This window comes from Columba livia, chromosome 18, assembly GCF_036013475.1.
Source record: "Columba livia isolate bColLiv1 breed racing homer chromosome 18, bColLiv1.pat.W.v2, whole genome shotgun sequence".
In the NCBI taxonomy this organism is placed as follows: Eukaryota; Metazoa; Chordata; class Aves; order Columbiformes; family Columbidae; genus Columba; species Columba livia.
In genome coordinates, this window is record NC_088619.1 from 3,259,200 (window position 1) to 3,277,189 (window position 17,990).

Consider the following 17,990-nt stretch of genomic DNA (forward strand, 5'->3'; position numbering starts at 1 on the left):
GTGTCCTCTCAGAGGCAGCCAGGCTCCTCACAGGGTTTCTGTCTTCAAGGCTCAGCTGGTCTCAGTGGTGCCTCAGTCCAGCCTGGGGTGAAGTGATCCATCTGGACCCGCCTGCTGGTTGTGCAGAGAGCGCTAGCCATGACTGTCCTTGACCTGTCCCCAGCCTGTTTCCTTGGTGCCGTCTGCAGCCTCTTCCCTGTCTAGATGGCCTCTGCTCCTTCTCTCACTCTGGTTGCATTATAAGACCCTCTTCACGACTTGCTGCTTCTTAAATCTATTCAGGAGTCTTTTTGTAAGGCTCTTTCTCTTGGCCATTAATTTTTTCCTCTCCCACCAATGTGGTCACTAATTTGGTTCCTCCCCTTTACCGATGGGAGATGGGGAGGTGACATTTCTCACCACATTGCAAGGAGGTGGCCTTCCTCACCACACCTGCCTTGCAGTGAGGACCGGTCAACCCCCATGAACATTTTATAGCAGTTACTATTTTGCCCCCGAGTTGCGTGTGTCTGGCATCCCTGGCCTTCCTGTGATGGTGTTTGTGGGTGTGTTGCAGGTGGACAATGCCCAGGCCTTCATTTGGCTGTCACAGCTCCGGCACAGATGGTCAGATGAGGAACGGCACTGCTTTGCCAACATCTGTGACGCCCAGTTCCTGTACTCCTACGAATACCTTGGCAATACCCCTCGGCTTGTGATCACTCCGCTGACCGACAGGTAAGTCTCTGGGACACACCATTGTAGCTGGGCTTTGTGACGCAGGTAGAGAGAGAGTTGCCAACCAAAGATGGATTTAGTTCGGACACACTTGTTCTCTCTCTCCGTGTCCCAGCACTCCAGTGGCCGAGCTCTAACTCTTACCTGGTTTTTGGTGGTACCTTCTGGGGAATTTGTACATCAGATCGCAGGGTGGGATTCAGCTCACACATTAAGACACTTGTGGGTGTCTTCCTGTGCACAAGATGTCCACAGCCCATACAGCTGTTGAGTCTAGAGAGCTTTCATCCCATCTTGAAGCAGACATCTACCCAGTTGCCTCAGTGGGGACACCTAGGGTGACTTGAGATACTCTGTGTTGTCCCACCTGGCTTCCAGCTGCCAATCCAGAAATGTAAAAGTCTCCTATATACCCCTTGTCATATCTTTCCACCCTATGTGACATTTCAGCAGCCAAGAGCATCTCAGGTGGCTCTAGTCACCCATGTTAGTCAGCTGAGTCAAGCCCCCAGGTGTCATCAGGTTGTCTATATTGACTACACCTCTGTGGCTTATACAAGTAGTATAGATACTCACATGTGGGCACCTCCCCAGTGTCCATCATCAGCATGATGGAGAAACTTTGGGGCTTGCTGCAGCTTTGAGTTGGGATCATTCATAGGCCACCTGAGCAGGTTTCGGTGAGTGACAGGTCATAGAAAAGCTGTCGTTTTCTCATACTGCCTGAGATGTGCCCAATATCCATGAGTTGTATGAGGATCCAGAGAGAGCACAAGCTGGACATGAAGAGGTTTGGGCAGACCTTGGTGGAAGACAAGTATCTCTTGGAGAAAACAGAGCTGGGCAGAGGTGGTAATTAGTGCCAAGAGGGCTTTCAGCTTAGACATGACCCCTGCTCACGTACAGCTTTTCAGAGGAAAGGCTCTGCTGAGTGCATTGCTCTAGTGCCATTCCCTGCAGCCCAGAGTTGACCTGTTGGACCAAGTCTTTCCTTTTTTCCTTCATCGTTCGCTGTGAAAGATGTTACATCACCCTGACCCAGTCACTGCACCTGACCATGAGCGGAGCACCTGCAGGCCCTGCGGGCACTGGCAAGACGGAGACTACGAAAGACTTGGGGCGAGCCCTGGGCATCATGGTGTATGTGTTTAACTGCTCCGAGCAGATGGACTACAAGGTACGGCTCCCACCTCGGCCACAGTGCTGTCACATGGGGCTGGGGATGCTCGGGGCCCGAGCAAACCTGAAGGATGAGAGTAATCCAATGGTACCTGGGGTGCATTAGGAAAAGTATGACCAGCAGGTCAAGGGAAGTTGTTCCTCCCCCTCTGTTCTGCCCTGGTGATGCCACATCTGGAGTTGTGTCCAGTTCTGGGCTCCCCAGTTTAAAAAGGACAACGAATTACTGGAGAGTCCAGTGGTGGGCTACGAAGATGCTGAGGGGTCTGGAGCATCTTTCTTGTGAGGAGAGGCTGAGAGAGCTGGAGAAACTGAGATGGATGTGATCAATGGGATCAATATCTCAGGGTGGGTGTCAGAGGATGGACCAGACTCTGTTCAATGGTGCCCAACGCCAGGGTGAGGGGCAACGGGCACAGACTGAAACACAGGAGGCTCCATCTGAACAGGAGCAGAAAGTTGTTTGCTGGGAGGTGCCAGAGCCTGGCCCAGGCTGCCCAGAGCGGGTGTGGAGTCTCCTGCTCTGAGACATTCAAAGCCCCTGGACCCAGCTGTGTGATCTGCTCTGTGACCCTGCGTGAGCAGGGGTTGGACCGGGGGATCTGCAGAGGTCCCTTCAACCCAACCAGGCTGGGGTTCTGTAATCAATCACTTCTCTCCAAATCCCTGCTACACTCCTTTAAGCTGAAGGCCTTTTTCTCCTCCTCCCTTTCCTTCTCTAAGATTTGCACAAGGTTCTTCAGGAGGCAGAGACCCAAACTATCTTCTCTGCCTGATTACACATTTTCCTTCCTTTCTGGAGTTAGATTTCCTGTGAAATTCTTCAAAAATGTTAGCCTGTTCAGCTGAGACCAAGGCTGTGCTGATACTTGGACCCTGGTCGTTTCTTCTCGGCGTGCTCGCAGCCTGGCAGCCCCTGGCACGGGGAGGGACCTGTCCTGGTTTTCTCAGGATCATCTCCCAGAATAAAACCAAAACATAGTAAAGCTTCAGCCACTACAGAGCACTGAATCATTAGGCTGAGTCTTGCTCTCTGCCGGTCTGGCACGGTACAGTGATTTTGGTAGCCTTGGATCATATTTCATTCAGCTTATGGGCTCTCCCAGGAAATGGGGCCATCAGTAATTCAGCACAGGTGACCTTTAAATGAAACTGGTGCACAGATATATCGGGAAAGTGCAATTAGCAGATAAAGTGGCAAGCTGCGCAGAGCTGTAAATATTATAATTGAGTTGTGCCTGCTGTTTCCGTGCACTTTTCTAAATACCCACAATAGACTGTAAATTGCTATAAATAAACAGGCTGGGAAATAAAATCAATTTTTTGCTGGAGTTGATTCCATTTATGATTTCACTCTTGTAATCTTTGTTTTGTTTTGTTTTTCCAGTCTTGTGGGAATATTTACAAAGGCCTTTCCCAGACAGGAGCCTGGGGCTGTTTTGATGAATTTAACAGGATCTCAGTTGAGGTCCTTTCTGTGGTTGCTGTACAGGTAAGTGGAGAAACACTCATAAATAAATACAAACAGAGCAGAGCCATTCTGCAGCCTTTGGAACAAGGGTAAAAACGGCAATTGCATATTGCTGGTTTCAGTTCTGTGTATAGGCAGGTGTGGGATTATATCTCAAGATTAATCACATGAATATCACAGCACTGCCAAGATGTCGCAGTTACGCGCTGCAAACATATTTGTCACTTTTCTTCCCCCAGTTACAGCATTTGTGCTGAGGTAATTCTTTGTAGCATCTTTTCCCAGACCACTGTGCACCATGGCTCTGTACCTGTTCCTCCTCAGGAAGACACTCGTGTCATTAATCTGCTGTGAGATAATTGCAGGACATCATTTCAAGGCGGAGAAGCTGCCTTGACTTGCGGCTGCTCAGTCTGCAATGTAGGGAATAATTTTCACAGAGGGGAAGGGGGGTGTTTGGGGCAGATCCCCTGGACTTCTGGGTGTTCCTTATCACCCCTGGTCAGGCACAGGTTGTGTGTCATACTCAGCAAATGGGAATACATTCAGGATTAATTTTCTCAACCTGTCTCCAAGACTATACGGCTGTGGATTTAGTTCTGGTGTCTGTAATGACAACTCTGCCAAGTGGCTTTGGAAGGTATTCCTGGCCAACTGGCATCATTCCTGGGAGGAATGTGTGCGGCCCCGTGGTGCTCCCAGAAGCCAATGTCAACTGGTGACACTCGGGAGCTGGAACCTGCAGCAGATCTGCGGCCCTTGCTGACGTGCTTGCCCAGGGTACCCTGACACCGTGGGATTAAACCTGGGACAGAGCTATTGGAGCAGTGCCAAGCTGTGTATAGGTGTCTCCCCTGGCAAATGGTTTCTCATCTCCTCTGTAGTTTAACTGCTCAGTGCTTTGTCTTGGTGAGTCTTGTGTGAAGCGCAGCAGCATCCCTGGAGAAGGGCTGGAAAGGAGACTGCCCTCCCCATCACGCCAGAGAGTCCCATGCTCCCGTGCTTGTATAAAATCTGTCGCTTTGCGTCCTCCTTCCCCTCCTCTTACCAGCCCATGAGGAAACCTGGGATTATTTTATACAGGGGAAGCCTTGGGGGGCTTCAGTGCTGAAAACTGGGGTGCCAAAGTGCCCAAGTTCTTCAGGATCCAACTGTCAGCTGAGTTCATGTTTTAGGATTCCAATATCTGATTGAGGTGCTTAATTGTTCCTGGACCCCCTTTTGGGCTCAGTATTATAGAAAGATATAAAGCTCAGAAGTTTCTACGCTTCTGTAAATGTTTTGGTCAAAGACATTGTTCTGAACCCCTCCATGAACTCCTCATTCTTCTCATCTCTTTCACTCCTAATTGGTACCTTATGTGACATCCCAAAGAAGCCCCAGGCAGGTACAAGAGTTTATGTATCATTCCCTCTCAATTTCTCTTCCGTCAGGTCCTAGTTTAAAGTTGTGATTGAAAAAAAGTCTTTGAGGATCTTGAAGTATAAAGGGAAGCTGAACAAAAGAAGCCCAGGAATGACTCAACTGCTAATGGCTCCCTCGCTCCTGGCTGGAGCGTGGCAGCTGAAGAAAGCGGCACAGCTGTCATTCCATCATGGTGTCTCCTGGCTGCTATTAGGAGTGTTACCATGGCGATGTTTAATTGGCTGTCTTACTCATGCAGCTAATGTCGATATGGTTCCTTACAGGGAAAAATTCGATTAATTGCTTTACTTTGAGATGGCAAACAGCAGTGAGGTTAGAGCGGTGAATAGAGAGAGATTTGCCCCTCGCTGAGGTGCGGTTTGCAGAAAGGTGAACTCTTTGGAAGGTGAGGAATGAGAAGAATGAAGCTGCAATCAGGCAAATATAAAAACCAATATAATATTAGTGAGTGAAGGTGTCAGGAGAGGTTTTACAGCTTCTGCCTTGTGGTTTTGGTTTTAAATCAAACATCTGATATCCCAAAATCTTTAAAAGTGATATCAAGTGGTCAGTTTACAACTGAGTTGAGGCCAAGTTTATTGGGAGGTGCTACCCCTTCTGTGGGCCTAGTCAGGGAACGGAGCAGGCACAGGAGGGTTTTGGGATGTCCTGAAGAGCAAAGGGGTGTGGGGAGAGGTGAGATGTGTGAAGGGAATAAAGGGCCCATGTTGTGATAGACTTTGGGGAGTGTGTTTGGGTGTTGACTGTGTTGTGGATACGTGAATGGCCCTGCATCTCTCTCACACATCAGGCCTGTGCTGGGCTGGCTAGTTCAGAGATGGTGGAGCCTTTGGTGGTGTTTTTGCTGTGAGATGTGCTGAGCAGTGTCCCGCAGGTGATGTCAAAAGCCAAGGTGAATGCAGGCAGTGCTGGGGACATTTCCTGCTCCTGAGTTGCTCTTCCTGACCCACGTTCATCATTGTCTTATGGAGCAAAGGTGTGAAGTCTTGCAGCTCCTTTGCACTTCGGCTTCCCAGTCCCTTCAGCTCTTTTTTTCTGCTTTGCCGGAGTTTGATTGTGATGGGAAATTGATATTGCCATACTGATATACTCCAAACAGTGTATAAAGCTTTATGCTGCCGGTAAAAAATAAAACAGTGATTAGCCCCATTTGTCATGATGCCAAGAGTAAGGAAGGGAGCACTGTTGTCTGATGTGTCTTTTGTAACTGAACACTGATACTATAGTACTGTCTTGATTTTTAGGTGAAGAGTGTGCAGGATGCAATACGGGAGAAGAAGAAATCCTTCAATTTTCTTGGAGAAGACATCAACTTAGTACCATCAGTAGGCATTTTCATCACCATGAACCCTGGTTACGCAGGGCGAACAGAGCTACCTGAGAATTTAAAAGCTCTCTTCAGGTGAGTCCAGGTCAGGGTTTGTGACCTGGCAGAAATTGTCTTTTGGAACATCCAGGCTCGACTTCATGTCCTTGGGGAATTCACTTGCATAGGGGATTCGCAGGTAGTTTCAGCCTTGCACAACAGGCCTGGGTCTGGGCGCGCACAGGCAGGGCAAAGGAGCTCTGTCCCTTGTCACAGAATCCCAGAATGTGAGGGGTTGGAAGGGACCTGGAAAGCTCATCCAGTGCAATCCCCCCATGGAGCAGGAACACCCAGATGAGGTTACACAGGAAGGTGTCCAGGCGGGTTGGAATGTCTGCACAGAAGGAGACTCCACAACCTCCCTGGGCAGCCTGGGCCAGGCTCTGACACCCTCACCATGAAGAAGTTTCTTCTCCACTTTAAGTGGAATCTTTTGTGTTCCGGTTTGAACCCATTGCCCCTTGTCGTATCACTGGTTGTCACCGAGAAGAGCCTGGCTCCATCCTCCTGACACTCCCCCTTTCCATATTGATCCCCATGAATGAGTCACCCCTCAGTCTCCTCTTGTCCAGCTCCAGAGCCCCAGCTCCCTCAGCCTTTCCTCACACGGGAGATGCTCCACTCCCTTCAGCATCTTGGTGGCTGCGCTGGACTCTCTCCAGCAGTTCCCTGTCCTGCTGGAACTGAGGGGCCACAACTGGACACAATATTCCAGGTGTGGTCTCCCCAGGGCAGAGCAGAGGGGCAGGAGAACCTCTCTGACCTACTGACCACCCCCTTCTAACCCACCCCAGGTACCATTGGCTTCCTGGCCACAAGGGCCCAGTGCTGGCTCATGGTCACCCTGCTGTCTCCAGGACCCCCAGGTCCCTTTCCCCTGTTGTGGGGAAGGCAGAGGGTGACCTGGCTCATAAGAGAAGGCCAGGAAGATGAAGCTGCAAATGCGGTGCCTGTAAGACCTGTAGTCTAGAAATACTTGTTCTGCAATCCCTTCTCGCCTGTCGTTTTAGGCCATGTGCGATGGTTGTGCCAGACTTTGAGCTGATCTGTGAAATTATGTTGGTGGCTGAGGGATTCATCGAGGCCCGGGCGTTAGCCAGGAAGTTCATTACTCTGTACCAACTCTGCAAAGAGCTCCTGTCCAAGCAGGTGAGCCTGATTCTGTGGCTGGGTGGTATGATGAATCTCCAAAATCAGCAGAAACATGGCACTCTGCTGCTCAGCTCCGTGGCTAACGCTTCACAGCTTCTATTTAATGATTGCATTTGCACTGGCTGCTGGGGGAAGAGAGGGTTTTGATCATCAGAGCAATAAAATTTTCAGACTGCTTTACTAGAGCGTCTGCAGGGACAAAAGCATTTGGCCAGCTGCATTAATGGGAGACCTTTCAGTGAGTTTAAATGACACCATGTTTGGGGTAGTATTCAGTGACCTTTTGCTCTCCAGTCTCTTGGTTCCTATTGATTCTCCTGTCTGCAAGGGGTTTATGTCGTCCCTCTCTGAGTTCAGCCTGATGGTTCCAGGTCGTGTTAGAGTCACTGTCAGTGCAAAGCAAATCAGATTTTTCCTTGTCATTATTTGCATAGATCGAAGCTGCGTGCAGAGGAGAGCTGAATCAGGGTTCCCGATGATAGAAACCTGATCTTGGCTGTGCCAGTCTGAGGCTGGGTGGGAGATGCTCTGTCACAGAAACTTGGTGCTGTGCCTTGGAGGGCCTGGTGGAAGCCATGGCCTCCCAGCCTGTCGAGCTGTGCTCTGGAGGGTGTTAACAAGACAGAAATATAGAGAGTCATTTGTTGGCTTGAGAGTTCTTCTCATGCCGTTTTGTGGTACTTTTTCAGCAATGTCTTTACTGGCCCCTTACTGGTGGACCTCCTCTGAGACCAAACAGGCTTGTCATCTTGTGATGGGCATGGTGGAGAAACTTGGGTCTTTGGGGCCTCATAGTGGACTAACAAGCCTTTCGCCTTGGTGGCTCCTGCAGATGCAGGGGGCCGGCTGGCCTTGCTTTAGTTGCTTTATGATTTAAGTGAAACAAATTGCTTTGGTCTCTGGAGTGCAAATCCTACTGCTGTCTTACTGCCAGCTGTGAGCCCATGTGATGGTCTGAACAGCTGAAATATCTGACTCTTTAATACTGTCCCTGACGGGTATCTCACGTACCAAGGTGGAAACCAGGTCATTCAGGCTGGAGAAGGTCTCTGGCCACAATGCAAATAACAGGTTTAGATGTATTTTCATTGCTCACTAGTCTGGCAGTTTGGGGATGATGGTTCTTGCCCTACATGGTACTGTCTAAGCATAAACTCCTGCCTCCTTTTTTTTTCTTCCTCTTGTGTAGGATCACTATGACTGGGGCTTGCGTGCCATCAAGTCAGTGCTAGTTGTTGCTGGCTCCCTCAAGCGAGATGACCCAGAGCGACCTGAAGATCAGGTTCTGATGCGCTCTCTTCGTGACTTCAACATCCCCAAGATTGTGACGGATGATGTGCCGGTGTTTATGGGGCTGATTGGGGATCTTTTCCCTGCACTGGATGTGCCTCGGAAGCGTGACCTGAATTTTGAGTCGTTTGTGAGGCAGGCTGTGCTGGACCTCCGCCTGCAGGCTGAAGACAACTTTGTGCTCAAAGTAAGACCAGGCGATCTTCTGCTACACCCACATCGCCATCAAATCGTTTGGGTTTTCTCAAACAGCTTTGATTCTACAGAGAGAGCTCTGCACAGCATTGCCCTCGCAGGCAGACCTCGCTGGAGGGCAGTCAGCTGTGCTGGGTCTGAGGCAGTTGCAGCTGCCCCTAAAGCCAGCATTGGATCAGTCTCTGGGCTTACAAAGGGGCCAACTTTTGTAGGCTCATCAAAATGTAGCCCCTGGAGAGCAGAGCCTCAGCAGGTGGTGGTTGTCAGGTATAAACAGCGCTGGAAGTTTATCTGCAGGCTGAGGATTTCACCCATTGTGATTAGAGTGGCTGGACCAAACTCAAATGTCAAATCTGCTTGTGTCTCAGGGTCACGTCTTTCTAAAGAGGTGGCCCAGTGGGGCCAGTTTTATAGATCTGAACTTAAGTTTGGCATCTTTGTCTAAAATTTGGGAGTGTTTTTCTCAGGTGGTGCAGCTGGAGGAGCTGCTGACGGTCCGGCACTCTGTCTTCGTGGTGGGTAACGCAGGCACAGGCAAGTCTCAGGTGATGAGATCCCTGAACAAGACTTACCAGATAATGAAGCGACGTCCTGTCTGGACAGACCTCAACCCCAAGGCAGTCACCAACGATGAGCTCTTTGGCATCATTAACCCAGCAACAAGAGAATGGAAAGATGGTAAATGTCTTTTCATGCCTCAAATATGTAGATAAAGACAGATATTTTTAATGAACTTTCGAGCAGCAGCAGCAGGGTGACTGGTTCTTCATGTGCAGGTCTGAGAGCCCAGGTGCGTGTCTGCTGCCTACAGCCTCATAACAGTTTGTTGTTGAAATGATACACAGGATGTTTTAGCTTTTTGATCTTCAAATGGGAAATATAGCATAAGCCTACTTTATCATATTGCCCTAAGAATAATTTTAATGCCCATTATTACCAACACTTACCAGTTCCTAAATGGGGCAGGCAGTTTTCGGGGGTTGGCTGGACCAGTGATAGCAGAGATGTCCCTCCTGCACTGTGGACCCCAAAAATGTCCCATCCCCTGGTTTTCATTGCTGGTAGCACACACAGCAGCCTTAACGTCTTTTTTTCTGCTCAGTGTGGCTGCCTGATCTCTGTAGCACACCAGCGTTTGCCAAGCTGTTGATCCTGCTTACTCCTGAGGAACATTTCAAACTTGCTGGAAGATTACAGAAAATCTGGAGTGGAAATGTTGGGTTGTGACTAATACATAAAGGCAGCTTTGATTTACGTGTGCGACGGGTTTGGGAGGTGTGGGGGAGGTGAGGGAAGACGTTACCATAAATCATCCGCAGCAGGAGATGAGCTGCCACCCACCTCCCCTGGCCCCGCCATGGCCCCTTCCCGACCCCCTGCTTTGCTCCAGTGCCAGGTTAATTTCTTTCTAATTGTAATTAGGGAGCCTAAATCAAAGTGGCAGAGGGACGTGCAGGGTACAGCCTGAACTCTGCAGAGTGGCTGCAGCAGTGGCTGCAGATCGAGGGCAGCGGTGACACCGAACAGCAGGGGGGACACTTTACAGGTGACTGTCCAGTGGTTTCTGGCCTGTGATGGTTTAAATGAAATAGTGGCACTCCTCCCTGAGCTTTCAAGGCAGATATTTTCTGCAGTAACCATCCCTGAAAATGTTGTTTCATGTTGTCAAAGACCAGCAAGGCAGTCTTCACCACAGCCTAACAAGAGATGACCTGTTCCCTTACAGATCAGCCCCTGCTTTTCCGCTCCCCAGTTTTATCCTGTCACATTCTCAGAAGTTGAAAAGGTCCTACATGTTAGGTGGTAAAAGGTCCTACGTGGGAATCCCAAAAGTGTTCTTTGCAGAACGAAACTCTTCTTTTAAACCCCAAGAGAGCTGTGTGCTGTGGATGCACAAGGTCAGGACAGAGGCGCTTTCCTCTCCCCGCTGCCGCGGTGTATCCGAGGGAAGCCCTGATGCCCTGAGACAGCAGCTGTTTCTGATGCTAATAGTGTCGGAGTGGTTTCCAAGGCGTGTGTCCAACATGTAAGGAACTGGCTCGAGGCAGAGGCGGTGAAGTGTTATTTTTGTTGACCCGGTCTTGGGATCACACACCTGTTCCAGGTGAGCCGTTCTGCGTTTGCTGAGCACAAGCTATTCAGTCAGATGATGCCACTAGCTGTTCCTGATCTGGATCACAAATAAATAGCTTGTCCTGGAGAAAAAAGGAAAAAAGAGTTCTTGTCACAATTCACTGGAAGAGAGGCTTTTTTTTAATGTTTGCCTGATGTTTTTTCATGAAGGCCAGCATCTCCCGAGGTATTTTCACACGCAGAGGAGAGCGATAGTTTTGTGGAGTTTTCATTTGCTCTGCAGTGCTGCTGCTCTATTCCCAGCCTTCGTGGTCTTCTTAACATTCATTATTTACTCCCCTCGAGACTCTGTATCCTCTCTCTCTCCTTGATTTTACCGACATTTTGTTCTGTCATTCAATGCCACTCTGTGCTTGTTCTCCCCTCAATCTCACTAAAGCCGTGACCCAGCGTTTAATGCATCTTGATTGCCCTGATATACTTTGAGCCACAAAAAAAATATTTATAAGGATTTCCTAGGCATATTCAGGTGGTTTTCTCTGCATTGTATGATTCATGCTGCCTTTTGCCTTTGAGTAGCTGCTCTACATTTTTCTTATCCCTTATGATTCTCGGTGGGAATGAAGCTCGTGCGTAGGTCTGCAATCATTTTCGGTAGTGATAACTGATAACCTTTTATTTCACTTTAAAGCAAACTAGAACCGTATTGTGATATAGTAATATATATGTATAGGCGCATAGAGTTTTGAATGTTTGGGAGGAAAGCATTAATTAGAATAATTTTTACTGTGTTGCTGGAGAAAACTGTTAGAGCAGGTGTCAACTTCAGTGTTCGTCACCATCTTCCTGTCACCCTCCCAGGCCTGTTTTCATCAATCATGCGAGAGCTGGCCAACATCACGCATGACGGTCCCAAGTGGATGGTACTAGATGGAGATATTGATCCAATGTGGATTGAGTCTCTTAATACTGTGATGGATGATAATAAGGTAATGAATATAAGTTAAAGAAGGAGATATTCTTTGACTGCATGGCATGGTTCAGCCTAGAAATGCAGATGCTGAAATAACACCGCCTAGAATAATGCAGTTGTGTTTCTTCAGATACACCAAACAATGTCACATAAAGAAAATGGTGCATGAGGGAAATAGCTCAAATCATGGCTTCATTGTAATTTCCCTTCCTGGAACTGGGCTCATGAGTAATCACAGATGTCCTGATTGTAACTCCAGGCCCTTCAAAAATAGGGTGGGGTCATATTTCTACACCTTTTCCCCCACTCTAAGGGAGTGCTGTTCCTTTTGAGTCATGGAAGACAGTTCTACTACCTGCTAGAAATCAGCTGGTTTCCCTCAAGGAACTGTGCTGGCAGCAACCAAGCTTTTTAGCGCAAAGTGCTGAATGCTTTTCATTCCTGTTCCTGGGGAAGATGTCATTCTTTCTGTCTGTCTGCCCAATGCAGGTGCTGACCCTGGCAAGCAATGAGAGAATCCCTCTGAACCCAACGATGCGGTTGGTGTTTGAGATCAGCCACCTGCGCACAGCCACCCCAGCGACCGTGTCCCGAGCGGGTGAGTCCTGGCCTGAGCTCCGCACTGGGGTTTGCCATGGACCCAGTGGGATCTAGTGCCATTAACCAGCCTTCTGTTGGCCAACTTGGCTCCTGTTGCAAGTACCCAACCTGGGATCACAGCAGCCGTGGGTGGAGAGGGCAGGTTCCTGACAGACAAACTGAGGATCCTGACCCCAAATGCACATGTGGAGCTGTCATCATCCTGGAGATTTACCCAGAGTACTCTTGACTGTTGGTGGGTGATCATGGCTTCAGCGTTGCTGAGTGTTCCTGTTGTGCAAAGCCCTTTGGATGGACTTTATGAGGAGAAGGACAGTATCTGTCCCAAAGAGCCCTTGATCTTCTGGAGAAGTGCATGAAGTATGGGAGAAGGGAATGGAGGTGTCTCCTAGTTTTACACATGGGGAAATGGGGCCCAGAGCAATGAAACAACTCAGGCAAGACAATGTTCTGAATTTAGGGCAAGGTCACGAAAAGTGCCGTGGTTTCCAGGGTTAAGTCTCTTCACTGTTAATGTTTCTACTCTGCAGTGGGGCAGGAAAAGGGGGCAGGTAATGGGGTGTCCCGTCATATTTGATAGGGTTTTAGTTGTGTGAAAGTACCTGGTAAATTCTGCTGGAAGAAAGGAACAGTTCCTGCTGTGTCTTTACTACATGTTCTCTCTTACCCTGGGCCTAAAGGGATCCTGTACATCAACCCATCGGATCTGGGCTGGAATCCCCCAGTGAGCAGCTGGATCGACAGGCGAGAGATCCAGTCCGAAAGAGCCAACCTGACCATTTTGTTTGACAAGTACCTGCCCATTTGTCTGGACACCCTCAGAACAAGGTACCATCTGATGAGTGATTGTATCACCCGTGGTGAGGGTGTGGGGACACCTGCCACTGTCCAGCCCAGCTGCGCTGCGCTGGGTTGTACTGCACATGATCTCCTTGCCCCTGGAAGCCCTGAGCATCATTGGCTTAAGCTCAGAGAAACAACAGGGTGAGGTGGGCAAAGTGACGCTCCTGCCCGTATCGTGTTGGTCAGATCTGTTTTTCATGTGATTTTGATTTGATTTTTCCTATATTTCCTGTATCAACTCTCTATCTCTTGGAAAATAATTCCAGGAGATCCCAAAGAGAAAGTTTTTCAGGCTCCTGATGTGTCAGGCTAGACCTGAGCCCACTCCACAAGTTATTTCTCATTAAGAACTTGGGTATTTGGAAGGGTCCTGGTGCTTCTTGGCTTGATTTGGCTTTAAAGCAGTGTCCACAGGGAAGTCGTGTGGTTCTTGCTTACCATCATGTGAGACCATTCTCTTACTCGTACTGTGGTGAGGACTGGCCAAAGCAGAGTCTCAAAAAACTTAAGGGAGCATCTCCCATCCTCTACTTGCTTCTTATAGTTGTACTTTCCTTTAAAAACAAAAGAAAAATCAGTGAGCATGGGAGTTGTCAGCCAGAATGGGGATGTGTCAGAAGGGTCTGGAAGCAGGAGTTAGACATTGTTCTAGGGAGCTTCTCTCTGTGGGACCAAGTTGGTTTTGACTGTTGGTAGCAAAGTCAATCGGACGTTTCCCATTCTATTTGCTGAACATTGTCTCAGACCATGAAATCCACGGGATTAGCTGCAGGCAACCCTGAGCTGAGTGTTTTGGTAGCTTGCTTAATTCAGAAATCGTAGAACCAACCTTTCAAATAGCTATAATTACTTTATGGAGGACTTCAGTGCAGCTACAATATTAGTTTGGAATTCTGTAAGTGTAGCTTAAATGAATGTAAAATGGCAAGATGAAAGGGTTTATTTTATTACTCCTCTATTTGACCGCTTTTGAACTCATCGTGCTCGCAGGAAATCATTGCCTTTAGCAAGTCCTCCATTCTGCTTGTTTCAAGAGGATCAAAGTCTTAAAATGCTTGAAACTTCTGATTATTGTTATTACTTGTATATGTGCCGGTGCCAGCGGGTCTGAGTGTGAGAACGGGTGTTCTCTTTATTGTACCTGGGAATAAGACACGTACTGCTGACAAGTAGAATGCCAGTATTCTGAAAGAGCATTTCTAGTCTTCCTGGGTTGTGAGGGACTGTATTGCTGGACCCAAATGTATTTCCCATGCTTTCAATTTCCATCCCCTAGATTTAAGAAGATTATTCCCATTCCTGAACAGAGTATGGTTCAGATGTTGTGCTACCTCCTTGAATGTCTCCTGGCAGAGGAGAACACACCTCCCGACTGTCCCAAGGAGCTTTATGAACTTTACTTTGTCTTTGCTGCTGTCTGGGCCTTTGGTGGGTCAATGTTTCGAGATCAGGTAAGACAGAAGATGCCTCTTCAGCATCTTTCACACAGTTTGTTTGTGTGGTTTTGTTCTGGTTTGGTTTCTTCATACTTTCCAAAACATAGTGCTATATCAGTAATGCTGTTTTCCTGGGGCTGTCATATAGGTGATGATAAACTAGAAACACAACAATTCCTTTTGCGTAAGGCCTCATTATCCAGGGTGTAACACCACAGGAGAACAGCTGAGGGGTCAGTGATAAAGGTGGAGGTATGTTTGCTTATGCAGATGCATTTCACTGAGGAGAAACATGAGGTTAACTTATCACAGTATGTTTGGGATTGGAAGGGACCTCAAAAGATCATCTAGTCCAATCCCCCTGCTGGAGCAGGAACGCCCAGATGAGGTTACACAGGAAGGTGTCCAGGCGGGTTGGAATGTCTCCAGAGAAGGAGACTCCACAACCTCCCTGGGCAGCCTGTTCCAGTGCTCTGGCACCCTTACTGAGAAGTTTTTTCTCAAATTCAAGTGGAACCTCTTGTGTTCCAGCTTGATCCCATTACCCCTTGTCCTATCATTGTTTGCCACCGAGAAGAGCCTGGCTCCATCCTCATGGCGCTCACCCTTTATATATTTATAAGCATTAATAAGGTCCCCCCTCAGTCTCCTCTTCTCCAAACTAAAGAGACCCAGCTCCCTCAGCCTTTCTTCATAAGAAGCCTGTGAATGTGCATAACGTGATCAAATTAAGACTGATTTATCAGATGGATGTATCAGTGGAGCAGTCTTTCAGCCTTCTGACTGCACAGGTAGATGTGATGCATAACGCAAACCAGCTGGTGTTTTGTCAGCACTGGCTTTTATTAAACATGGGAGGATGTCAAGAATTGGCTGTCCTCAAGTTCTGATAGAAGCACATAAGAAAGAGGGGTGGTCGGCAGGGCAGAGTGGACTTTGGGGATTATGTGATTCCATTTCAGTGGAAGTAGACAGTGGCTTTGCTCTTTGAAATACTCATTCCTGTTGACAAGGTTGAGGTTGGTGGCTGTAGGCCGGGCAGCCAGCTGTTGGGTGGTGTCTGGCATGAGCTGCTGGGCTTAGTCAAGCCATTGGTGGATGGGTGTACACAGCCAAGGCTGTAATGCTGGAGGGAACAATCTAGAGACCCAGATCTTCTTTGCCAGGAGGATTAATCAGGTTGTGGATCCCTAGTGCTGTCTCTGACATTCAAAGTACACTCATGTCCGAGAGGCAGAGGAAGGTAGGACACTGCTCTCCGTGCCGCTTCCCACAGTACATCTGTCCTATGGACTAGTTGCAGCTGTCAGCCTCTGAATCCATCAGCTTGTATTAGACAAGGTGGGTGTGATCTCTTGCCTGGTGATATCATTATAAAACTGAGTTTTCTCAAGGTCACCATTTCATACTGCACATTTTCAGCCCCATTTCAGGTGCTGGTCCTTAAAACATGGGAGAAGCACAGACAATTCCAGCTGAAACACAACTGCTTTGGTGGGTGCTGTAGCACATGAACAACAGGGATCTTGGGAAGGATCTTCTCCAGATTCACCTGGGGAAGCGGAGTTGTTCTGCTGCCTCTGGGCGTCCCTGTTCTGTGTCTCTCCCAGATGTCATTGCACAAGAGAGGAAAAATGGGCATTTCCTTTCACCCCCGTGCCCAGTTCTGCCCCATTTCCTGGCCGCTTGGCTCAGCTCGACACAGCAGGGCTGTCTCTTGATTTCCAAGTGCTTGGAGAAGCTGCTGCTGTTTTACAGCGTCCAGCTCTTAACAGTGATAATGCACAAGAAGACAGCGGGCTGTGTGTCAGAGCCCTGCTGCCAGCACTGCTGATGTTGAGGCCGCCCTGAGCTCTGTTCCATGGTTTCGTACCTGTGCTTGCAGGATGTCTTTCCACTCTCTCTTGGTGTTGCTGTTTGCAGACTGACATCTGTACAAACTGGAGATTTTTAATGTGACTGGTTCAGAGGCAGGCAGGAGAAATGTGAGGCACTTCTAAAAGGGAATTTTAGTATCAGGTTTTCAGCAAGTGGCACAAGGACCCCTACGAGTAGTGCAGAACCTGCTAGAGCTGTTTGCTCTGGTTCTGACCAGTCTCTCTTTGCAGAATCCCAGACTGTTTGAGGTTAAAGGGACCTCTGCAGATCCCCCGGTCCAACCCCTGCTCACCAGGGTCACAGAGCAGATCACACAGCTGGGTCCAGGGGCTTTGAATGTCTCAGAGAAGGAGACTCCACACCCGCTCTGGGCAGCCTGGGCCAGGCTCTGGCACCTCCCAGCAAACAAGTTTCTGCTCCTGTTCAGATGGAGCCTCCTGTGTTTCAGTCTGTGCCCGTTGCCCCTCACCCTGGCGTTGGGCACCACTGAACAGAGTCTGGTCCATCCTCTGACACCCACCCTGAGATACTGATCCCATTGATCACATCCCTCTCAGCTTCTCTTCTCCAGCTCAACAGCCCCAGCTCTCTCAGCTTTCCTCAGAAGAAAAATGCTCCAAACCCCTCAGCATCTTTGTGTGCCTCTGGTGGACTCCCTCCAGTAATTCCTTGTTTTTCTTAAACTGGGGAGTCCAGAACTGGACACAGCTCTAGATGGGGCTTCACCAGGGCAGAGCAGAGTGGGAGGAACAACCTCCCCTGACCTGCTGGTCATACTTTTCCTAATGCACCCCAGGTGCCATTGACCTTCTTGGCCACAGGGGCACACCTACTCTTGGGTGGTTGCATCCCGTAGTCAGAGGACGCCTTTTTCTCAGCTCTAAAGTGTGTAGTCCTGATGTGTGGGTCTGCACACACTGCACTGCTGTCAAGGGCTTGGAGATCCATGTCTGATTTCCAGTGGGCTTGTGTCAAACTCTGTGTCGTCTGGACTATGTGGGAGGTGCCATCATACCTTGTGGCCACTGAATGACCTGTGCGAGACCAGTTTCCTTGGTCCTTGTGGAGCCTCCATTTCCCAGGTGCCAGCTGGGAAATACTCAGCCTTAGTGTTGCCAGTCTAGGATGATTTAAAGAAACAAAACAAAGCACGATAAAGCCTGGGAAGCACTACTTGTCTTTGCTTCAGCAGTACAAGCGGCAAGTGTGCTGGCGTGTGGTGCCGTGGCAGCTGGCCGCTGCGTTCCTCACGCCGCACAGTCGGTCCCGGGTGCATCAGGCCGGGCTCCTGCCCGGCTCGCCGCGGTGGTGGCTCCGGGCGGGCTGCAGGAGCAGCTGCAGGCACAGCGACCCTGCGGGAGGCTCCGCCGGGAGCCTGACTGTGCGGTGCTG

At 49.0% G+C, this 17,990-nt stretch overlaps 1 protein-coding gene across 7 annotated transcripts in view; it reads left to right on the plus strand.

Moving 5' to 3' along the window:
- DNAH9 (dynein axonemal heavy chain 9) overlaps positions 1-17,990 on the plus strand; it is a 197,461-nt gene that overhangs the window by 42,746 nt on the left and 136,725 nt on the right. For 6 of the 7 annotated variants that reach the window (XM_065034504.1, XM_065034502.1, XM_065034499.1 and 3 more), the window contains 11 exons: positions 557-717; positions 1,738-1,894; positions 3,284-3,388; positions 6,037-6,194; positions 7,169-7,307; positions 8,500-8,787; positions 9,263-9,473; positions 11,730-11,857; positions 12,331-12,439; positions 13,122-13,269; positions 14,561-14,735. In XM_065034504.1, coding sequence (XP_064890576.1) covers positions 557-717; positions 1,738-1,894; positions 3,284-3,388; positions 6,037-6,194; positions 7,169-7,307; positions 8,500-8,787; positions 9,263-9,473; positions 11,730-11,857; positions 12,331-12,439; positions 13,122-13,269; positions 14,561-14,735 — 1,779 coding nt within the window. The remainder of the gene's footprint in view (positions 1-556; positions 718-1,737; positions 1,895-3,283; positions 3,389-6,036; positions 6,195-7,168; positions 7,308-8,499; positions 8,788-9,262; positions 9,474-11,729; positions 11,858-12,330; positions 12,440-13,121; positions 13,270-14,560; positions 14,736-17,990) is intronic. The other variant, XM_065034500.1, reaches the window with a different exon arrangement.